This window comes from Dipteris shenzhenensis, chromosome 5, assembly GCF_047967505.1.
Source record: "Dipteris shenzhenensis isolate YYH24624 ecotype China chromosome 5, Dip_SZ_1.0, whole genome shotgun sequence".
NCBI lineage: Eukaryota > Viridiplantae > Streptophyta > Polypodiopsida > Gleicheniales > Dipteridaceae > Dipteris > Dipteris shenzhenensis.
Window position 1 is genome coordinate 35,524,316 of NC_141600.1, and position 24,942 is coordinate 35,549,257.

General features: G+C 44.8%; 1 protein-coding gene across 1 annotated transcript; it reads left to right on the forward strand.

The window, feature by feature from the left end:
* Positions 1-8,128: 8,128 nt before the first annotated feature.
* Positions 8,129-24,249, forward strand: LOC147901949 (Cysteine proteinases superfamily protein). Its single transcript, XM_087375301.1, has 2 exons — positions 8,129-8,336; positions 22,889-24,249. The coding sequence occupies exons 1-2, from the start codon at positions 8,221-8,223 to the stop codon at positions 23,784-23,786; spliced, it is 1,014 nt and encodes a 337-aa protein (XP_087231427.1). The 5' UTR covers positions 8,129-8,220; the 3' UTR covers positions 23,787-24,249.
* Positions 24,250-24,942: the final 693 nt, after the last annotated feature.

The window sequence follows — 24,942 nt, forward strand, 5'->3', positions numbered from 1 at the left end:
TGGTTACCCATCTTCTTCTGATGATAAAAAGAGAAAGAAGAAGATCAAGTGCTTCTATTGTAACAAGGCAGGGCATAAGCAGAATGAGTGCCACAAGAAGATTGCAGATGAGAAGAACGGAGTGAAGAAAGAGTCCAGCAACAGCACGCAGACAGTATCAATAGAGCTGCTCATCGCAATCGAGGAGATTTGCACGGAGGCAGTTCATGTACCTGTGGATGAACCTTGGACCATTGACAGTGGTGCATCGTGCCACGTGACTAGTCAGAAGGATTGGTATACCTCTCTATAGCCGGTAGGGAATGACATCATGGTAGTAGTCGGCAATGATGTAAAATGTCCAACAAAAGGAAAAGGTATGATTGCTCTCAAGTCAGATGGAGTTGTAAAACAGTTGTCCGATGTTCTTTATGTGCCAGATATCAAGAGGAACTTGTTGTCCGTTTCTACGATCATGGATCAGGACCTCAAAGTTCAATTCCGATAAGAATGGTGCATAGATCCTGGATCTTCAAGGAAAGGTCGTTGGTAAAGGTACATGGCACAACAACATTTACGAACTCTCAGCTTTCAGTGCTCGAGCGGATGTGAAGAACACTAAGCTATGGCATGAGGTTTGGTCATCTAAACCTTAGTTCTTAGAAGGAGATGCATAAAAGTGGAATGATTGTAGACCTACTAGAAATTTCAGATTTGCCCGATGTATGTGAAGCTTGCATGATGTGGGCAAGCAGCATCGACAGCCCTTTCCTAAAGAGGCCAATAGAGCAAAGGCTCCTCTAGAGCTCGTTCACACGGACCTCTGTAGAAAGATGGAGATGGAAGCTTTGGGTGGTTCCTTCTACTTCATGATGCTGATCGACGACTACAATAGAAGGATATGGATATACTTCCTGAAGACGAAAGATGAGGCTTACAATAGGTTCAAGGAATGGCATGTAATGGTCAAGAAAGAATCAAGGAGGAAGGTGAAGAAGCTGAGATCAGACAGAGGTGGAGAGTTCACATCGATTGAATTCGAAAGTTACTGCAAAAGTCACAGAATCAAGAGGCAAAAACCCGCGCCACATACATCACAGCAAAATGGAGTAGCAAAACGCACGATGCGCATCATCTGCGAAATGGGCCGGAGTATGATGAAAGGGAAAGATTTGCCAAAGACTTAAGCATGTAACATTGTAGTTTACATCCTCAATCGTAGCTACATGAAGCCTGTGAACGGGATGACTCCACTACAAGCCTTTTCTGGTAAGAAACCTTCAGCTGCACATTTCAGAGTTTTTGGATGTGACTGTTTTGTGCATGTTCCTGAAGAGCCGGAAGTGTATTTTCTTGGGCTACAGTGAAGAGGCGAAGGGTTACCGTGTCTATAACCTGTTACCAAGAAGGTAATTGTAAGTCGTGATGTGGTCTTCTCAAAACAGCCGCATCAATTGGAGGAGGATGCTTCCTTCCCAAACAATCAGGACGAGGATATCCATCTAGTACCACTACCAATAGCAGACCGAACTCCCCCAACGGTGCTTGGGAGGATTCAAGACAAAGAAGATGAAGAAGAGCCTGCAGAACAACAATGGCAACGGCCATTCCCGAAGTGGGTAAAGCAGCTTTTGGACGACAGAGAACCTCTAGCCATTGAGGAGGAACCATCCAAACACCGCCGGTCCAAGAGATTAGAGGAGCAAAGAAGGGCGCAGGAACACTTGGTCAACTATGCTTTGATGACAAAAGTGATTCGTGCTGATGAACCCAAGTGTCTTGAAGAGGCACAGGGCGATGATAGGTGGATGGAGGCTATGCAGTTGAAGTATGGTTCCATAATGAAGAACAACACTTGGGACCTTATGGATCGACCACCAAAACGCAAGGTAATCAGAACCAAGTGGGTGTACAAGATCAAGTACAAGTTCAACGGCATGTTGGATAAGTACAAGGCTCAGCTCGTGGCAAAAGGATTTGCACAGGTACATGGTTTTGATTATCAAGATACTTTTGCTCCCACAGCTCGACTAACCACAATTCGCAGTGTTTTGGCTTTAGCTGCCCACGGAAGTTGGCCCATGTTTCAGATGGGTGTGAAATCCACCTTTCTGAATGGAGATCTCAAGGAGGAGGTATATGTGGAACAACCACAAGGTTTTAAGATCCCCGGTTCAAAAGGTAAAGTTTGCAAATTGAAGAAGGCACTTTACAGGCTAAAACAGGCCCCACGAGCATGGTACCAGTGAATTGATGCCTACTTTCTGCAAAACGGGTTTAGGAGGAGCCCATCTGATGCAAATTTGTATATCTTCAAAGAAGGAGGCAGGTGTATGGTCATAGTCCTTTATGTGGATGACCTTGTCATAACAGGGAACCATGAAGAGAAGATCTCGCAGACGAAGCATTTGCTAAGAAGAGAGTTTGAAATGACAGACCTCGGACTGATGCATTTTTGTTTTGGGATTGAAGTTTGGCAAGAGCCAAAACAGATCTTCATTTCACAGCTGAAGTATGCTGGAGAGATACTGAAGGCATTTGGCATGGATGAGTGCAAAATAGTTGGTACCCCTATGGAGGTTGAGGCGAAGCTCTCAAACGAGGATTCATCACCACTGGTGGATGAAGCGAAGTTTAGAAGGCTTGTGGGCAGCTTGATCTACCTGTGCAACACACGGCCGAACATCAGTTTTGCGACTGGTGTACTAAGCAGGTTTTCCAATAAGCCCTAGGAGAACCATTGGAGGGCAAGGATGCAGGTGCTGAAATACATCAAAGGCACACTTGATTATGGCATCACCTATACCAAGGGCAACATCTTGACCGGATTCTGTGACTCGGATTGGGCACGAGACGTGGACAACAGGAGATCAGTGACAGGGTATTGTTTCTCACTTGGATTTGGATTTGTGTCATGGGTTAGCACGAAGCAACCCACAGTTGCTCTTTCTTCTACCGAGGCCAAGTACAAATCTGCATGCTTTGCTTCTTGCGAAGCAGTGTGGTTGAGGAGGATTTTGGGGGACATGGGTGCAATGCAAAACAAGCCTATGCAATTATCATGTGACAATCAGAGTTGCATGGCGATTGCAAAGAACCCGGTGTTCCATGCTCGCACAAAACACATTGAGATTCACTTTGTATGCAAGCTCATCATGGATGGAGAGGTCGACTTGGTGTACTGTTTGACTACAGAGAATCCTGCGGACATCTTCACGAAGGCTCTTGGAAGAGACTTGCTGGAGAGGCACCTTCATCGACTTGGCATTGGGTCGAAAAAGTAAGTTCACTTGCGGGAGGGGGGGTGTTAGATATCAATGCTCCACTCTCGTGTAACTATGCGGAAACCAGCTAACTCTACTTGTAAGCCCCCCATATGAGGAGAAGGCATTTGAGTAGCTCGGTTATCCGGTAGGTCCTGGTTTGGACACCAAATGGGGGCCATGTGTGGCCTAATGGCTGGACGGCTTCAGATAGAGTTGGCACATCGCCAACTAGGCTACATGCAAGTGCGGGAAGGCATCCCTTGACTGACTGCACTGAGGGTAGATGAAGCATTTCCCGAGGCAGTCCACTCTCGGGTTGCGGGGCCCGTTTGGAGCCTCAGATGATCCCGGACTGTGGGCCGAACGGTGACCATAGGTTAGTTGCTCTATTTTGCGCAATGGTTCTATCGTATGGTCGGTGGCCTATTTTGGGACCGACCCCCAGTCGACCGTTTTGGGCAGACTGGGTCGGCCACCCAATTGAGCCCTACCGACTATGACTTATGGCTATATAAGAGCAAGCCCGTGAAGCCCATTTCATCACTGGCTACAGCAACCTTGATTCCTTTTAGCATTCAGCCTCCGTCTTCTACTGTTTCTAGCACGCCATTGAAGCTTCTTTCATAGGAGCGCACGGCTGGGAGGCAGCGCCATCTATTGTATCAGTTCTACAGTAATCAAATTTTTGATTCTCCATACTATCTTGTTTTCTCTCTTGCGTACGAGATCCTGTTATCTGTTGAGCACAGACGTTGTATTATTTTCTTACAGTTTGAAGAGGATATTAATAGAGAGGATGCCATTGATGGGGTGGAGGAAATTGAAGAAGAATCAAAAGAAGATCAAACCAAGGGTACTCCAGTTAACCAAGGGGACTCTAGTCAAGGCAAAGCTTTCACTGTGGTATAACATAAAAGAAAACAATCTAAAGCTACTACTGTGTAGGTAAATAGCTCCAACCCCAAGGCTAAGAAGGGGGAGAAAAAGAATGCCAGATAAACTAGTCTCTTTCTTTACTCTTAATGTTAGAGGGTTAATGGGCCAGAGGTGAAGAGATAGCTTATTGGTTGAGGGCCAATTCTCTATCCCATCTTTTTCTAGAATTACAAGAGGTCAAGGCCTATGGAGACATGTTAGAGGCTAGAGTTGAAGACTATAGACAAAAGGAGAGTCTGGTATAATGCTAAATTGCAGCTATAAGATCTTTGCAAAGGCTTTAGCCTTTAGAATCCAAAGTAAGATGAAAGACTGGATACTTCTTAAACAGAAGGGTTTTATGAAAATAGTGAGAGGACACGTGAGGCATTGAAGAAGAAGAAAGGAAGGAGGGTGATGAAAAGATGGACTTTTGAGCGTACAATATAGGTGAAGGAGCTCTCATGGAGATGCGAGGGCTATATTATGCACAGATGATGAATCAAGGAAGATATAAATCCATACTCAGTCAACATTTAATTGATAATATATTATTGTAATAAGGAAAAAAAAGCACAAATTTGAAAATAATAAGACATAGTATTACAACATTCATTTCAATGCAATCAACGAGAGTGGTGCCTCACAAAGGTAAAAAGAAAATAGAGTAATGTGTGTAGAGAGGCATCTGGAGGAGAAATACACATTAACACCAACCTTCTCCTAACATAGATGTAGATAAATGTCAACGTTAGGGATGACAAATAGCTATAGATGACAACTTGCACATTTCAAAACATAAGCAAAGTTGGTGTAGAGAAATTATGACTTGTGCACATAATCCTTAACAATGGTGACCTACAAACAAGTTCCTACCTACAAATATGAAAGCAACAAATTTGTGCAACAATCAATTAAAGATAACGCATAAATCTAATGAGTACACAAAAAATGCATCAAATAAGTAGTAGTAAGGCACTTATCTTACTACCTCTGGACCCCAAATAGGGAGAATTGGAAAGAACCATCATTGACAAGGCTCTTCTTTTGCTACTAGTGAACAAGTATAGCATGTCTCTTCTCTTGCTACCTTACACTCCAAGATAAGAGAATAAGAAAGCAAGGCGCATTAAAAGACTTAAAATGGAAAAGAAAAACTCAATCTTACACCACAATCCAATCCTAAGGATCAGATAGGGTGTAAGATTAGGAACCTAATTTGGTCCCTTACTTAAATCCTATCTATAAGCACGATGAGATCTTCATGCAAGTTTCCTTGTCTATTACCTTGCATCATGTAAAAGCGTTTAAAATTATGCATCAGTGGGATTTTATGATATGTGTGTGTCCAGTAGCTGTGACTTAATTCATGCTCACTTTGACTCAACGTCCATAGAGGCACATCAAGAAGATCCACATGAGGATGAGGTAGTAGTTGATGAGCCCCTACATATCGTAGGATTTGAGGGTGGATGTACATTGAAGGGGTTATGGGCATTAGTAACCCACAAGTTGAGATGAATCTCTTTGTGAGAAGCATAAAGACCACACTCCACCCAAGTAGTACCCAAATGGGACCAGCCAAATGCATGGAATGCATACTAACCTAGCCACTATTAAAGAGAATGTCACAATAGCCTTGGGTCTCCCTTGTGTGTGGGCTTGTGAACATGAAAAAGCCAAAGAGATACAAGACAAGCTGATAAACTAATAGGCTTAATACTTTATGTGAGAAGGGCAACCAAACTCAAACCAACCCTAGACTAGCCCTTTGAATAAAGCTAAGTAGTAGAAACCTAAGAGCAAAGACAAAGTAAAATCAAAGTAATATTGATCACCCAAACTAAATTTTACATAGGCAAATATAGAGTGGTTATGATATGGCCAAAGAGGAGACATTATGAGAAAGGCAACCAAAATGCTCTTCAAAGTGGCTGATCATGTATTGCAACCATTCTATTGATTCTAAATTTGTAAATTATTTATGGAGGGTTCGATACGAGTGTGATAGTCTAAGTATTTTGATTAGATTCTCTTTGCTTGTGGTTTTGAGTATCCTCTTTCTTATTCAAATCTTCTTATCAAATTTGTTTCATAGGCTAATTTAGACATTGCTTCCAAAAGGCCCATCAAGAAACAAGGGGTTGAAAAAAAAAGTGCAATGGGGATCGAGTCCAACTTAATTCATGCATGTCCTAACAATTATATCAGTTTTTTGGGTACACATGGGCATGCTAGAGTTTGTCCAAATGATGGTGAATCATGATATAGGAAAGATGTTCAAGGTTTCGAGGTACCTAAGAAGGTTTTATGACACATGTCCATCCTATAACTCATAAAACTTATGTTTTTATGTGCCCATAACCTTTCAATGTAAGGATGCCAGCAACTAAGAAAAAGGCATGGACATGTGGAGAAGAAGTGTCCAAAATTCAAGGATGAGCCTCATCATATATGGTTTAGATTGACAATGGATGCCATAAATCCATTCAATTGTCAATCCACATTTTAGTTTACTTGGCCAATGGTAGTGGTGAACCATACTATTCCTCCATGGTTTTGCTATAAAGAAGGGACATCTAATGTTAGCATTTATGATCCAAAGAATCTTAACACGAATGTGTATCTTGTTCCTTGTGTGTAGAAGTTGCAAATTTTATGGGATGGCTTTCAAATCTATGGTATGTTGAGGAATGTGATCCATGGTATCTTGAGACCAATTAACAAATAGCTAAGAGAAATTGTAACATGGACTATGTGGAATTATCTTTGATTGCATGATTGCTCAACTACATATTACAACACATGATCACTTTTTCCGACTCATGGTCATAGATGTTGAACAAAGTCTCAGGAGTGTCATTTTCAAGACTCACTATCTCAAGATATTATGTTTGCCCTTCATGTGAAGATAGTTTACATAGCTACAATTCAAAAAGCTAGGCAAGGTTGTATATGAAAACTACATGAGATCTCTTCCCATGGTCACCCATATTGTGTGCATACAAGATTTTGTATTCTTGAGGAGTCCAAATATTCCTCAGTCATGAAATGCAACAATTGGCTAAGAATTTGGATGGATCCTGGCATCCTAACGCCTCTACCTAGCATGAAAAGACTCCATAATGCTTAGGGATGCGTACCACCTCATCTCTGACAATCTATTTGGGAAACACGACAATTGTTCAATTAACAAATTCCACAAGTTGGAAGCCAAGCACCTAAATATAGCTTATTTGGTGGTTTTAGACCTCATATAATGCTCACAGAACATTGTGAATCAACACTTACCTATTTCCAATCGTTTTTTTGGTAAGGGAGGTTGGAGAGTCTACCTAAGTTGAAAGCTGCACTGAGTTTCGCATTGATGCAAAACTCTATTGCTATTATGAGCTCACAGATTATGGCTATTATGAGCTCACAAGATTATGGCCTAATGAAGACAAAATTTGGCCTCTGGTTGTTAATAGCCATTATGTGTCTAGCCCATTAAGCTTCACAATGCACGATTATGCAAAGTTTGATGTAGGATCATAAGCATCGCAGATAGAGTTTGTCTCTGGACAACTACAACATAATATTAAACAACTTGAAAATTGAAAATATCATAAAACTTAAGAGAACCTTGTTAGTGCGCATGAATTGAATCATCACATTTGAGAAGACATTGATCATGTTTGTCTATTGTGAGGAGTAAGAAACCCCTAGAGGGGGATAATCGACGGAATAAAGTAAAGGAGTAATTAGTGAGGTGAATAGACGTAAAGGAGTAATTAGTGAGGTGGTGGTCTATTGAGTTGCTGACCGAATTGGAGGGGTAAATGATTGAGGTGGGCATCTAATCACAAGTTGGGAAAAGGCCTTAAAAAAAAAAAAAAGCGTTAATGCGAGATATGATACTTTGCGTAAAATCTAGGGGATTTTTTTTTTTTTGGGGGGCGATTATTTTCTTATATTTTCTAGAAATTTGTGATTTACATTATTTGGTAATGTTCCTCATTCTTGTTGACGATCATCGTCTTCTTCTTCACCCGTTGTGAAGTTGCGGCCATTTTTTGCAATGGATGCAGAAGCTCAGTTCGCCAATGGCGATTCCAGTGATCCCCATGACTTCCCGCCTCCCAAGGATGATCCCCCGATCAAGGAAACCCGAGCTCACCTCCTCTCCCGCCATCAGTATGCCTCCTTTTCCCCTTAATCTTTTCGTATTTGCCTTGCATTGCACGCATTTTGTCTCTTAGACATGCCTGTCGATCACACGCCTTTGCTTCCTTGATCCTCGTCTCAGTGCTTCTTAGTATCCTGTGCTTGTTGAACCAGTTCTATGGTAGGTTGCTTCTCGACGGTTTCACGGTTTTGAGTACCCGGCCCACTAGTTGTGATACTCCTGATTCTCTGTGTGTGCTCTCCAATGGCTGCTGTTGGAGCTTCCTGCGTTGAGTAACTCCGCTTCCTGCCTTGAGTAACTGCATGTGCGGTGCCATTGGCTAAGTTCTCATGTGCAATACCATTTCTTGATTGCACACCTTCAGTTTTCTGCTATAGAGACATAATTTCATCTTGTTCTTACGGAGTTTCCTTAGGAAATGTGGAAGCTAGGGGTTTAATGTTCACTATTTGGGACGGAAGAGAGAAACAATGCAACTCTGCTTCGTCTTCTCAAAATGAGGAAAAAGTTTCACACTATTCAACCAAAGTATTACCAAATTCAAGCAGGAAGCTAGCTTTAGACGCTTCATTTCAATTTCAGTGCTGCATTTTACCTCACTCACGAAAAAGAAATCAGCAAGAGGATGGTTTGTACAACTGCCTCACCTCTGTTTGCTGATTACACAGAAAATGCGCCTCCTCTCAAACCTTCATAGCTATTTCTGATTCCTATTACAGTGAATGTCGTGCTTAAAAGATTTGGGGTGTATGTTGGACTAATCCCATGTGTCAGATCTATGTATGCATCGCTTTTTCTGTTGTTTCTTATCAGTGGTAACTGTGGCTCAAAATATACAATAACTTTTTTCAGTTGGGGAAATAAAAAGATCACAATTCTTTGTGAGGGGTCCCAAATTGAAGCAGCAAGGGGATCTAAACCAAATTTTCTCTAGAGCAAAAGTCTCCAAGCTCAAGGAACGTATGAGTCTTAAGTCTTATAGAGGCTGACTTTTGGACTATCAATTCGATCTGGGTAGACTTCTGATTATTATCGTCACCTGGAACTTTTAGGCTCAATCATGCACTTGATGTGACACGTTTTAGCTCCAAAGAGCATGCCGCTTGTGTTAAAAAAGATAGAGTGGTGAAGGTTGCTTGCTACAGCCAATGCTCCCTGCTGCAGAAGACAGATGACAAAAGATAGTGCCCAGGAATTGCAGTGTTAATTTCAAATCCAACTTCTTTCCATCATGTGTACTAGTGGAGAGAGAGAGAGAGAGAGAGAGAGAGAGAGAGACTGTAATATATTCTTGTCCAAGGATGGACCAAATCATATACAAAATATGTGCACTGTGTACGAACCTCTATCCAAATACGCCAACCCAGTCTGTAGACTGGCCAACCAGTCTACAGATTGGCCCGACCTGATCTGCGACCCAAACTGCTCCAAATGGTACGCAATCTGGCAATGTGTCATCACCTCAGACCTGTGTCTGTCTGCTGGGTATTCCTGCACTGCCCCGTAGTCCTGGATGCTGCAGTCTGCTGCGCATTTCTGCAGACCTGCTTGCAGCCTTCTGAACTGACCTGACAGCTCCGTTTTGCTGTTCTTACACTGATTCTCCTGCTCCAGGATGACCTTGCTGCCCATATGGCAGCTAACATGCTGCCCATGTGGCAGCCCTGCCAGTGCATTCAGATTTACCCTCACGGATGACCACGTGGCATCTCTGACAATTTTTTTGGTGCACATCCCCCATGCTCTCCTCATTGAGGGGTTCACAGCTGGAGAGGTGACCTACAAATCTCCACAACTTGCTATATTGACGTCATCTTGCAGAATCATTCAGAAACCTGGTGACAACGGATAGAAATGCCTTCCAAACTGATACCTTTTCTGTTATTCAACAGGAAATGAAAGGATCGCAATTCTGGTGCAAGGGGATCTAAATGAACTTTTTGCAAGGTTGAGGAAAAGTACCCAAGGTTGAGGGACGTATCAGTCGTATCAGTCTTGGAGTCTTATAGAGATTGACTTTTGGACTATCAATTTGATCTGATTTGACTTTTGATTCATATCTTCATCTGGAACTTTAAGGCTTAATCATGCACTCTATATGACACTTTGGCTTAGCTGTATGACTTGGTTTGACTCAAAGGCAAATTAGTTTCTCTGTAATAGTCCATGCCTCAAATCACCACGATAAAATTTTAAACCTAGCTCCAAAGGGTATATTACTTGCTTCGTCCAGTTTTGGGTAACAAGGCTATAAGACAAATGAATTCAGTTGATGAGCACATTGATCGAGGCCATGGAACCTTGGTCTTGTGATGACGCAAAAGGCCATGCAGAATGGCAGCAGGCTATGAACCATAAAATTCATTGCTGACCCACTTGCATGCGAAAGCAATTTGGGCATCAATCGGGTTCTATATACTTAGGTATCGTGCACACATTAACCATCCTGTTCCTGTAACTAGGATGACCAATACCTGCACTCTCATTACGCTTGCAGTTCATTATGGTTGGAGAGAGTATCAGATGAATGTTAAGACAGCTATTGCAAATGGTGATTGTCCAGAAGAGATGTTTAGCCCAGGTTTATCTGAGGCTACCCCAAGGTTTGCAAGTATCTTTACAGGAGCACAAAATGTGCAAACTCTAAGCAAACTCTTTATGGGTTGAAGGTTGTTATCCTTCACCATAGCTTAGCTGCTCACCTTTAAGGCCCCCATATAAGGAGATCCAGCCTAGCCTTTTCCTAGGGCTATATAAGTGGAGCTTCCACCTCCACTCTACATCACTCATTCTCAAGTGACTCTTCACTCTTCATGATTGAAGACAGCAAGATTGTTCAGGCACTGTGCAGTGTGGCACATTGTGCCTTCAACCCCTGTCTCGAGTTGTGCAAGGAAGGCTTCAGAAATCCAATAGAGGAGAGCGTGGTTTCTAGATATTGTATCTGTGGTGGAGCTTCAGTTTTTAGCCTGACTGGGCAATGTATATTCAGATTTGCATTCTCTCTTCTATTTCTCTCTCATGCATGAACTATACTTGGTTATATATTGCTTCCACTGTTGTGCAATGCATGCATTGTGAAATCTCCCACATGGTATCAGAGCCAGTTGGGTTCTTTTGAGAAGACGACAGATCAGTCTGCCCATATTTCTTGCCTCCCACGCATTGAACTCCTCTGTCAACTTGGCTGAGGATTCAGCCAAGGAGAACCTCTAGCTCAAGGAGGCCCATCTGGTGAAGTAGACCTGCATCAGACATGGCAGCATACCACTCGAGATCTAGTTGACAGTCCAGGAGAAGGATTTGCAGCAAAGCGGGGCACCAATTCCAGTCGGCCATTTGAAGAAGAAAGATATCTCATTTTGCTGTAACTTTTAGAGATCAAGCTTCTAGACTTTTGTTTCTTTGTGTTCAGCAAGTATAAGACAGGAAGGGCTTCAACCAAGTACCTTCCCATCCCAAACTTTGGGGAGGGCAAACATGATGGACCTAACTATCCAAGTACTTTTTGCCATCAAAAGTCTGTATATTCATAGGCCCAACAAGGTCTGTGTGTATAAGATCGAGGGGAACCCCATGGTTCTTTGTTTTTATACCCTGGAAATGGCAGTCTATGTATTTTCTCATATATACAGCCTTGACAAAATGAGAGAATAGTCATTGCATATCAAACATGTAGTCTTTTCAAGAGACTGAGGCTCTTTGAGTTGATGTGACCCAACCTTTTATGCTAGAGATCTGGTGTGAGCTATTCTTTGAATTGCATGCATTTTTCATTTTTCCATCAACAATGTCAAGGTCTCCATGGCTAGTGCCAGAAGCAAGAGATTGGCTCGACCATAGATCTCCAATGGTGCATCCATCCTTTGTAAAGAAAACATCCTGTCCCTCATCACAAATTCCTCCCATAGATTGAAAATTTTGAGTACTAGTACATAGCTCACATTTTTCAGACACTTCACATCCTAACCATTTAACTCTTTGGCATTGGCTGCTTCACCACAACATTTATTGATTTGTTAAAGACTAAAACCAATGCAATTTCCTTTTCGTGGGCTTGTTGGCACCTGAATCAATCGACCATGTACCTGGAGAAGTAGAGTTTGAGAGCAAGCAGCTTTTCATCTGCAATATATAGATGCTTTTCTCCCACTAGGCTGTATTCAAAGGCATGAAGTAAAGCATCTCTATAATCTCCGCTTTGCTGTCTACTGTAACACGCCTAGACCTTTCTCCACTACACTTATGTATTATTATTGGATATCCTATTTTCATTTATTTTCATATGTTTATTGACCACAGGTGTGAGTCTTCTTTGTGTTAGCTCTTGTGACATCCCCGCTGGTTTCATTTGGACTTTTACAATCCTGCGCACATGCTTAGTCATGGTTCGGAACTCTTACCTGTTAGAAATCACCCAACAGAGGGTACGCACAGTGAAAGACTGATAGAATTGCTCAGGAGCTCACACAGTGTGCTGTGGGGTATGGAATCACAAACTTCTTAACTTATGTGCATAGAATAGATGTGCAGAGAAGTAGAGTCTGCCCCAAACATGGACCTCCAATGGCTCGATACGATTACTCCATGAATCTCAAAATTCAAATTTCTTTTTAGGCGCTGCTGCTGCTCCCCGCTGCTCCTGCTGCCCTCCTTCCTGCTCCCCTCCTTGCTGCCCCCTCCCTCCCCTCCTTGCTTCTCCTCCCTCCCCTCCCCTCCCCTCCTTGCTGCCCCCTCCCTCCCCTCCCCCCCCGACTCCCCTCCCTCGCTGCTGCAGCCCCCCCCTGCGCGCTGCCTCTTCCCTCCCCTCCCTCCTACATGCTGCTCCCCCCGCCTCCTCCCTCCCCTCCTTGCTTCTCCTCCCTCCCCTCCCCCCGCCTCCCCCCTCGACTCCCCTCCCTCGCTGCTGCAGCCTCCCCCGCACGCTGCCTCCTCCCCCGCGCGCTGCCTCCTCCCTCCCCTCCCCCCTACCTGCTGCTCCCCCCGCCTCCCCCCCCCCCCCCCCCCCCCCCCCCCGGCTCTTTCTTTGCTCCCCCCCCCCCCTCTCTCCTCCATTCCTCCTCTCCTCCATTCCCCCCTCCTCTCCTCTTGCTGCCCGCCCTATTTGCTGACTCCTCCGCTCATCTCTCTCCCTCCTTCCTTTCACCCTCTTCCCTCATTTGGATTACCCTTTTATCCTTTAGGGGTCTCCTGGGCTACAGGAAAGCGGACGGAGTTCTTCCTTGTGTTTGAATCGGCCTTTTCCACCTTGATTGACGAATGGGTTCCCACTCAGTCAATCCGTTACCGCCTACACCGGCCGCGAGAACCGTCACTTTCTCAAAAGACGAGCTACAGCAGTTGCAAAAGGATTTGGAGCATGAGTGTTTCACGACTCTCTTCGCACACATCCATGGCTCCCACCCCTTCAGGTCACAAGCTAGAGATTGGATGCTTGCGGCGCTTCCTCAGGAGCTCGCCCCCCACCTTAAGGATGTTCGTTTGTTGGGACGAGGTTTCTTTTAGGTGTGCCTAGATTCCCTGGACGTCACGAGAGACCTGGGTTTCTATTTCTAGGCTACAAGAGGATTTTTTTGTTTCCCTTTCAACTGGGCTTTAACCCAGTTGAAGAGGACAACCAAGTAGTTTCTGTTTTCATCAGGTTCCTTGGTCTCTCCTCAATTTATCACCGGCTTCTTTCAGTTATTGGCGAGAGGTTTGGTGTGGTAGCAGAGATTCCCCCTCTTCCTGGCGAGCCCTCTTCGGCTACTGAGGTGGTCAGGATGGATGGGGTACCCAGGGTTAGGGTCATTGTCCAGGATCCTAATATTTCAGATGACCACATCATGCTACAGCGACCCGATGGGTCCTTCCGTCAGAGATTTGAGGTTGCAGGTCAGCAGGACTAGTGCAGGATTTGCAGATCCTCGGGGCACTTCGCCAGAGATTGCCCAAAGAAGAAAAAGAGGCCCAGAAAGCAACCAGATCGTACTAGCTTATGACAGAGAGTAGGAGCAGGACCTACCGCTCCATAGGCACCGCCTCAGACACGGGCTCCCTCCCTCCTAGGGCTACACGAGTCCCTCCTGCACGCACCACCTCTGGCTCATGGTGGGTTCGGATCGCGATTAGGCCCTCTACTTCAGATCACACATCCACCGCTTGGGAGGCTACCCCCTTGGAGCCTCGAGAGGAGACTAGTGTTCATGAGCCTTGTTCGACTCCACCCCAGGATCAGGCTGTACCTTCCTCAGCAGCCCAGGTTGTTGGCACCTCATCCGCAGCACTTCTTGATCAAGACTCAGTACAGGTGCCTCCTTTTGTGGATAGAGGGAAGGGGGTCTTACATTCTCTCCCTGCTTCGGCAGGAATCCTTCGTACCCTCTCTCCAGGACTGGCTCAGCAGAACTTCTTTTTCGCTCTGGAGGACCCCTTTGACCTCCCAGATGATGATTTTGTACCTTCCACTTTCAGAGAGCCAGTTATCGGCATCCCTTTTGAGAGATCTTTCTCTCTCTCATGTGTGGACTTTCCTCCCCTTGGACCTCGTGTGTATGATAGGAGGTCAGCTCCGGTGGAGGTTGCCAGTAGCAGCGACTTTTATCACTCTGTTGCTAGTGCTCGGCGAGGTGAGGTACTCAGGCGGGAGATTGGTATCCCCGGTAGTTGGCAGCCTTGCAGAGGGAGGAGCAGAAACGACCATCAGATGCTTGGGTACAGGAGCGCCTTGCTACAGCAAGGGCACACTTGCAGACATTGCTTGATCAGAGAGCAGAGTATGCCTTCCATGCACGGGAGTCCTTTTGGATACAGATGGGAGGGAGAGTCAATAAACACTTTTTCTCTACACTTGGTCCTCGACATAGTAGAGAGAGTGTCAGGCAGCTTATTGACTCTGACGACGTTTTGCAGTCTCATCGGGATACCGTCATGCACTTAGCGACAGCCTTCTATGTCTCCCTTCTTTCCGCAGATCTTGACACATAGGCCAGAGATGTGGCTAGAGATGAGATTTGGCAGAGTTTACCTGTGTTGGTCACACTAGAGATGATATGCTCACTTGATGCACGCTTTACCAACACGGAGTTTAAGAGTGCTCTCTCCGTCCTTTATAAGGGCAAATGCCCTGGTTCCGATGGTCTTACTGCTCCTTTTTTTACAACCTTTTGGGATATGATAGGTGATCATATTACTTCAGCGTTGCGGGGCATTTGGGACTCGGGTGAGATGCCTGACTCACTGACCAAGGGACTCATACACCTTATCCCGAAAGGTGGCAACATGAAATTTGTATCCCATTGGAGACCCATCACTCTTTTGGGCACTTTGTATAAGCCTGGCCAAGGTGATAGCATCCGGTGGCAACCCCTTCTTCGAGACCTCATCCATGATACTCAGATAGGTTTTGTGCATGGTAGGAGCATATTTGATAATATATTTTCCTTTTGGCAAGCCACAGAGTGGGCTATGCAGAGTGGGTAGAGGCTGGTAGTTCTACTTCTGGACTTTGAGAAAGCCTATGATAGAGTAGATTGGGGTTTTCATGAGGGCACTCTTCTACGGTTTGGATTTTCAAATGCATGGATTAGAGGGGTGGCCTCCCTTTATAGATCAGCCCACAACCAGGTTTTGATTGGAGGGGTAAGGAGTGACAGGTTTCAGATTTCCAGATCAGTTCGTCAGGGATGCCCTTTAGCCCCCTTCCTCTTTCTCTTTGTGGCAGAAGCTATGAGTATCTTCCTTAGATCTCAGGCTGAGCTTTATGGATTGAGATTGCCCTTGAGATAGGAGCAGAAGCTTCTTGACTATGAGTTGGTTGATGACACTGCTATTTTTATTGAGGCCTCTTCGCAGTCACTTGATTCTTTCCAGACAGCCTTGGATATTTTTTGCTTAGTTGCAGGGGAACACATTAATTGGCATAAATCCTTTGGCTTTTGGATCAGTGATGAGGACACTCCAGGATGGGGAGTTGACATTGGCTTTTCTTGGATTCAGAGGGGTGTTCCTGTCAGGTATTTGGGATGCCAGGTAGGATTGGGCATCTCTCCAGCACAACAGTTTGCCCCAGTACTAGAAAGTATAAGGAAAAAGCTTCTTTTTTGGAGCTCAGCCAAAGTTTACCTTGCGCTCTAGAGTTGTGGTAGTGAACTAGGTTCTCTTGGTCACTGCCTGGTTTGTGTGTTCTTGTTGGTGCCGGTCTAGGGATTGCATCACTCAGCTCATTAGACTAGTCAGGAATTTTTTATGGAGTGGACTTGATGGCAGGGCAAATGTTGCAGCGAGGGTGGCCTGGGAGACCATTATTCTCCCTACTTAGGAAGGGGGCCTTAATATCATTGACCCGGACTTGCAGTGTAGGGCATTGCTTTGTAAGGTGGTGGTAAGGGGACTCATGCCTGGGTAGGAACCTTGGAAGGATTTCTTTTTTGGACGCATTCAGGCTTGCATACCTATCTTAGGAGATGATTGGGTGGACAGCCCTCGCTGGATTTTTACTTTCGCCTCTCTCAAGTCTCTTGCCTCTCCTCTCATGACTGCCATTCTCAAAGCTTGGGGGAGCTTCAAGAACACTCTTCGAAGGGTTTCGCCCTCTACCCTTGAAGAGATTGATAGGTAGCCGATCATTTGGAATGATAGTATACTTGATGAGCATGGCAGACCTCTGGGCACTTCCCATTATATGCAGTGGTCTGGATGGGAGAGAGGCCCCGCCTACACACTAGGCACTTGGAAGGCTTTTATCAGGCTACCTGAGGTTCAGAGGCTACAATCCGTGAGTCACCTCAGAGGGGTAGCACGCAGGATTCAACAGATAGATGCAGCCATCCCCGTGGATTGGATAGTTGAGATACAGCAGTTCCTCTACAGGTGATCGCTCTTCGAGGTCTTGGGGAAGATGCTCTAGTCTTTGACGTTGGGGATGGAGGTATACTCTTTAGATCCACGGATGATATTCTTCTAGAGGTTGCCTTTCAGCCTGTCAGGATTGTTGGTTTTGTGGACCATGGAGCGGGCTTGCAGTGGTACTTAGACCCCGACCCTTTGCTCTTGGCCCTGGGATCCTGGAGGTTGTGGTTATATGGAGGTGCGCCTATCAGGTGCTTGCAGTGGGACCCAGGAGAGTGGGAGTGGATAGATCATGGGCACCAAGAGAGGGGGATTCCCTTCTTTCGTTTCACAGTTGGTAATGCCAGGAGATTTCAGCTGAGCAGTAGAGGTTGGATTTTCTCCAGAGCCTCCCATTGGGATAGCTTCTTCATCACCGCAGATTTGCGTAGGAATTTCTGAAGGAGGCTCTGGAAATAGAAAGATCACTCTTTTCTTTTGGCTTTCTATTCATGGAGGGATTGCAGTGAAGCTGTGGAGATCACGATTTGGGGCTGATCCCACTTGCCCTCGCTATCATTTTGCAGAGGAGTCAGTGCGACATTGCCTTTGGGACTGCAATCAAGCGTGAATTGTTTGGAAAGGAGTTGCTCGGATACTCAGCATTTTTCATACTTCCCCTTTCTTCATGACTTGGGGCTCGGTCGCATGGTTATCCCTTACTGGGCCCCAGGTGTTTTATGAGGGTGAGCCTTCCTCTTGGGCACTCTCGATCTGCCGACATGTGATAGAGCCATGCTCTCTTCAGGATGTACCACATATTCCTTTCAGAGTTTCAGATGTTTCAGTGGACACCTCTTGGGAGATTTTGGCTAGCATTTCCTCTCGACACATTTGGAGAGCCAGATGCACAGAGGTCTTGGATGACACCCAGATGCACCCATCACAGGTGTTCATGGGTATTTGGAGTCACACGGTTCACACTTTGATAGCCATATGGGCTAGCATGTAGGGCCCTTCACAGGCAGCCTCTTCTAGGAGGATTGTATTTCTTCGAGTTTGGAGGGGTTCTCCCTTTTTCTCGCACTATCAGCCCCAATCCTTTCTTTTTGGCTCTTGAGCTTTTCATGCATTGCATGGTGTATCCCGTATTCCCGTATGGAGCTTGCTCTAACGGTTTTCTTTAATACTTAATAGAAGTCTCTTTTTTGCAAAAAAAAAAGAATAGATGTGCAGACTCATCAATAGACAATGAACCAACCAGATAGAGAAACCACCAAAATAATATATTTCCATCCAAAGCTATGGACACAATACAAAAGGGATAGATCCAGAGTCCCACCAATGGTGTGGTCCTTTGATCTTACCGCAAGGTATTCCTCCTATCTGCTGGCTATCTCTAGACTTGAGCCCGCGTGCTCCACCTCGAGCGTAAGTAGACTTTCCGTCCAAATCCCTTCCACCTTGCTGTCTTTGCACCAGCCTAGGTGGGCAGCACCCTGAGCTAAGTCTGCAGCTACTGTTAGCTCTCTTCTTCAATGATGAGGCCCAAGACAAGCTCCCTGCTGCTCCTTTCTGATGGGGCTTTTCTGCTGCTCCAAGTGATGAATGTATGAGGCACAATGGCCTCCTTTTATAGGCCCAAGGCCTTCCTCGAAAAACCGACCAGCAGCCTCAATCTGGCTGACCCAAACAGGCCAACCAGGCTGCTGCAAAACCGCCCTAAAAAGGGCTCTCATAACAAGGGCCGCTGGCCCACAAAACTAGGGTTTTGGCCCTCACTTCAAGGCAGGGTCCCGGCCCCTTCTGTCTTCCTATATAAGGCTTGGTTGGATGTCTCCAACCAGCCCAACCAGCCCCTCCAAGATGGCTGACCCCCTGCTGGTACACCCACCTCTGCTGCTCCCCTTTCTGGCACCCTGTCCTACCCACACGTGTTCGCCTTTGCTGTGGCACATGCCGCCTCAGTCCGGCCTCCTGTGTGCCTCTGTTAGGGGCCTGTTCCAGCCGGTACACACAGTCCTTAAAGTGCCTCTGCCAGGCTGCTGTGCTGCCCACATGGCAGCTCATATGCTGCCCATGTGGCAGCCCCTTTTTGGCTGTCCTTTCCCTGTGAGGTACTGCCCATGTGGCAGCCCCTTCCTTTTCTTTTGGGCACATGCCCTAGGTCTTGCTCTCCCATGCTCTCCTCATATGGGGGCTATAGATGGGGAGGTGACCTTTCCAACATTACCATGGCTGAATACCATGTGTGGTATCTTGAGTATAGCTCTTGTCACCTTCATCGTGACGACACTATTTACAGTGCTAGCGTTTGGCACCTTCATTGTGACCGTGTCACCTTCAGTGTGACCATGTCACCTGTAGTGTGACTCTAGCACCTTCAGTATAATTTGTCATCTTCGGTATGACTTTACCATGCTTAGTATGGTTTACTTTTTTCGTCCTTAGTACAGCCTTGTTTACACCATCTACAGTATTGTGATGGATTTTCAATATCCATGATAGTCACATCTAGTGACAAGATGTTGGAGGGTAGTGCATGAGGTGGACTTCACATTAGTGTAAGTTATGAGTTGTTTGACTATTTCCTACTGGATTACCCTCCACCTAATATTAGATTATCAACATGCCGTACGAGACTGATGATGCTTCACATCTACAAGGGCTTTCTAACACTTATTGTTCTCTAGTACCCATTGTTTATTTAGATTGGCTGCCTTTATGTGTTGGGCAATGATGGTTAGCTTAATGAGGGTAGATCAAGATTGATGGACATGGGGAGCAATGGAAGGAAGTTGGAATGCAAGGAGGAGAAGGAACTGAAGTGTACTTGCAAATGAAAGTACAAATGGTGGCCTATATACAGCCTAAACTCAACTTAGGACTAGCTGTCCTAAGTGAACTAGGACTAAGTGTCCCAATAGGATTGAGTGTCTAAAGTAGTCCTAACGAGCCTACAAGGGTTGATTGGCAACAAACTCCCCTCATGTAATGGATGAAGTATCTGGATACATCTCATGTATACTTGAAGCTAAATCATGGTTGCAAGTGCTCATTGGTGATGGACATAGCAACCTATTATAGTACAAGGAGATCAAAATCACATGACGAAAGAAGCTTGCTAAAAAGCTTCAAACTTTGGTCCTGGTAGGGAACATAGGACAACTGTATGGCTCTTGAACATTGTGATAGTGCACCTCAATGCGCTTCATACACACATGGAAGGCTGGATTACGCGCAACTGCGAAAAGCGCTCTGGGTATTAGTGTAGATCGTGGTAGAAGTGGCTTGGCTGACACCAAGATCTGCAAGTATTTTGCGGAGCCAATCAAACGCTACTGTATCTTTGAAGGCTGCCTTGTACTCAGATTTTCACAACTAGAAGTAGCAACTGTAGGCTGCTTCTTGCTGAACCTAGATATTCATGAAGAGCAATTGCCATTGTGAGACCCACGGGTGTCCAAATAACCAGCCCAGTCACTGTTCGTGAAAGCATGCATAATCAGTGAAGACTTTTCATCATATAACAGTCCCAAATGGTGCCTGCCTTTCAAGTATTGGAAGGCACGTTTCACTGCTTACCAATGCTGTGTACTGATTGAACTTGCTTAATAGAGACACTCCATACTGCAAATCAGGCCTGGTGTGACACAAATAGATAAGGTAGCATCGCGCTTGACATATTGGGCATGGAGAGATTGGTACATCTTGCTAAGATTGCAAAATTGCAAGAAAGCTGGTCACCACAGGTGGCATGGAGCACTAAAAACGAGCAAAATCATTTCCTTCAGCTACATGGAGGACATCAGGAAATGAGTTCATAGATCCACCTAAGGACTCATGAGTGGTAAAGGCCTTCTTATAGCATTGCTTATTGTTCTTATGGAGCATGGAATTTGATGAAGGGCAATGTCTCGTGTCAGAGTCCCTGCAGCACACGAGACTCACTGACTGCTTGTGGTAGATCTGCTCCTTGTTCAAAGTGACCTTCTTTGTACCCATAACCCAGCCCTACCTCTTGGAGCCTTTCCCTTGCCCAGCACAGCATATAGCATTTCCCCTTTAGACTGGTTATGCATGACTTGCCGGTATGGAATAGCGGAGAGAACAACACACTCTTATGGAGTGTCAAAGGGAGATTTTTCAGCTCTTCGTTGGTCTCAGGTCATAATATCTTTGTCACTAGAAAGCGCGTTTTGGGCAGTAGAAACGTTTCTAAGAAACGTGCGAAACGTGAAAGTTTTTTTGAATTTTTTTAAATAAAAAATATACTATTTTTATTATTTATATAAAATAATTTATATAAAATACACTAATTTTACGAAATGTTTGTCAAAATCTCGAAACGCGTTTCTGAAACGTTTCTTGTGACACACCATCATATTCTCATTCCTTGCATAGAGCGGACACACAGTCATGGGAGCTTATTTTGCTGAGATCATGGGGACTTGACATCATCTTTTTCACCAAGTGTGGTTGACCCACAGTGAGCCATTGTCATTCCTTGCATAGAGCGGACACACGGTCATGGGAGCTTATTTTGCTGAGATCATGGAGACTTGACATCATCTTTCACACCAAGTGTGTTGGACCTAAGCATCTTTGTCTTGTACTATCTGCACGAGGTTCTCTACTTAACCTTTTGTACAAGGCCTTTTGGCCATGCTTGCACAGGTGTGCACACATGTACACAAACACATACACTAAGTCTTGAGACGCGAGAAAGTAGACCTGGGTCTCCTTTGATATTATACTGTATTGTGTGCTTGCCCCATGAGCCCCTATTTGGCCTCGATTTTAATACAATCGTCATCATCGTTGTCGTTGTCATCATCTCTCTCCCCCCCCCCGCCTCTCTCTATGGAGACTGCTAGAGATGAGGTGTCACTCTTGACATAGCCCATTGCATACAGAGGTCAAGGAGACCCCGCCCCCCTCCCCCTCTCCACAGCGAGAGACAGCTCAACAGACGCAGAGCAGCCCACCTGAGAGCCACCACGATGCCAGGTTTGGGATTTTGAGTCCTAGATTTCAGTTTTCTGCTTTGTTTGAGTTTTGTTTTGAGCTCTTTAGGTCTTTAGCTTAGCATAGCACTCAGCAAGGGCCCTAGCGTGCCCTTTGCTTCAGCCCTCCGAGACTTTTATGAGTTTCCTTTTTGGTGTACTTTGTCCCATAGGCCCGTGAGGCCTCCTGAGGACGTTAATCTCTCTCTCTCTCTCTCTCTCTCTCTCTCTGTCTCTCTGTGTCTCTCTCTCTCTCTGTGGTTGGCTCCTAAAAATCCCCGTCCCCACTGTGTATTGTCACATCACAGCCAACATTTCCGCTGCTCACTGAGAGCAGGCTTGTTGATTTGTGCTGTGATCTCGTGGTTGTGTGTGTTGCGTGATCGAACCCCAAGATCAAATTCGGATGAGTCATATTTGGCTCCTTGGCATTGTTGCTATGAATTAAAAATCCCTGTCCGTCCATCTCTCTGGTTGTTGTAAGAGTAAGTGTACACCCACACAATTATGTCTGTGTGTGTGTGCTTGCGCACTTGCACATAGGCACGTGTCCATGCGTTCAGATACAAACAGATAAAAAGAGGTTCACACACTGACAGATAAAAAGGGAAGGGGGGGAGGGTTTTATGCTAGTAAATAGGCTGAGCAGATAGATTATGGGGGGTCTGAGCATTCAACAATTTCAAAAGGCTTCCTTTTTTTTGTAATATACAGAATTGAATAAAATATCTGCTCATATGTGGTAGGAGAGAGATCAAAGAACTTCAAAACAAGGAGATGGCTCTAAGGAAAGCAGCTGCAAAAGGGAGCAAGGCAGAACAGAAAGCAAAGAAGAAACAGGTGGAAGAGGAGGTGTCCAAGCTTGATTCGAAGATGCGTGCCCGGCATTCGAAGGAATTGGCTAGTGTAGGGGATGAGACTAAGGAAATTAATGGTTTGGATGGAGTAGTGAGAGCTTTGACTGGATTGTCAACATCAGGAGACCTTCACTTGCAAAAGCCAACGAAAGCCCAAAAACGGCGGGAGAAGAGGGCACTGCAAGAAGTTGAACGGGAGCAAAGAATCCAGGAAGAGCAGAACAATGTAGTAAGCGATCGTGCACGTGAATATCAGCAACTTGAAGGGAAACTTCGTCCACTTGGATTAGCCTTGAAGGAGATAAAGCCAGATGGGCACTGTCTGTATCGTGCAGTGGAGGATCAGTTAGCTTTGTATCCAGGCCTCTGCTCTCAGGCTTCATATCAGCAGCTTAGAGAGATGGCAGCTACATATATGCGATCTCATGCGGGTGACTTTGTTCCATTCATTGGAACAGAAAACAGTGATGCAGAGCTTTCTGTGAATCTGAAAGAGAGCGTTGAAGAAAAATTTGAGCAATACTGCCAGGAGGTAGAATCGACTGCAGCCTGGGGAGGCCAGCTTGAGCTTGGTGCTATTGCACACTCATTGAGGAAACACATTATTGTTTTTTCAGGGGAGCTTCCAGAGGTGGAGATGGGTAAGGAATATGAGAGGAAAGCAGCAGATGATGGTGAATCAGGAAATCCAAGCCTCAGGCTCTCTTATCATCGGTATGCCTTTGGTCTTGGGGAACACTATAACTCAGTCGTACCATTAATGTCTATCTCATTGCAAGGCACATGATGGTTAGTTTTTCTGCAACCTTAGCTGGTTCCACTGTTCTGCAAACCGATGCACTTCATCTATTCAGTCCCTGACGATTATAGCAAGCTAACACTACTGAAGATTTACAGTCTTGAATATCAGCTAGTGCTAGGTTAGGCTTGTTGATGTACCAGTGGACTATGTGTAAAATTGGAATCTCTCTCTCTCAAGAGTTGGTTATCTGACAATTTGTATGGTAAAAAAAGAAAAAAGAAAAAAGAAAAAAAAAAGAGTTGGTTATCTGACAATTTGTATGGTGGAAATTTTATTTTCATATCTCACCGTTTGATTTTCCTGCCATGAGCACTAACATGAAATGAGAACTTGTAATTGTAGCTCCTGTGTACAAGCTGGATTGATCCTGGCAAATTGAAAGCATCATGGACACCCTTTTTTATGACTGAAAGAGGAGATTTGTGAGTGTTAGCTATGAAAAAGAAAGGAGAGTGAAAAAGAAAGGAGAGATTGGTGGTTATGTTGATGATGGGTGGAATGTGCTAGTGAACATATTAAAAAAAGTTTTGTGAAATTATTTTTGAGTTAGTCTCCAAGTAAGAAAGTATTGGTTTCTTATGTTTTAAGGGTCTTGTTCTTCCACCTAAGAAGCAGATAAGGGAATAGTTTGTCAGGTTTGTGTGTGGCCGCTCAAGATCCTCATTGAAGCTGTTTTCATGTTGTTTTAGAAGACCTTGGGTAAGAAATTGTTAGTAATAAGTATGTGTGGAGGGTCAGTAATGAATATGTGTATAGAGGGTATGTGTTAATTTTTAACACCTTCAGTGTCTATATGTGGAAAGCTTGTGTGTGTTTGTGCACCTAACCGATGTGTCTAGCTGTGTAGTATGTGTTAATTTTTAACATCTTCTGTGTCTATATGTGGAAAGCTTGTGTGTGTTTGTGCACCTAACCGATGTGTCTAGCTGTGTAGACTTCTAGAGGTTGCAGGATCTATTCCTAGTTTTATTATTTGGCTTCGTGTTTGTGGCACCATGTTATTTGTGGTTTGCCCTCCAAATGGAGTTATATCAAGTATCACTATTTTATTATCTTTTCCATTCATTCTTTCAAAGACTGGGACGATCGTTTGGGATTTGATCCTAATGGCATTATTTTTAATTGCCTGATTTGACTTTTT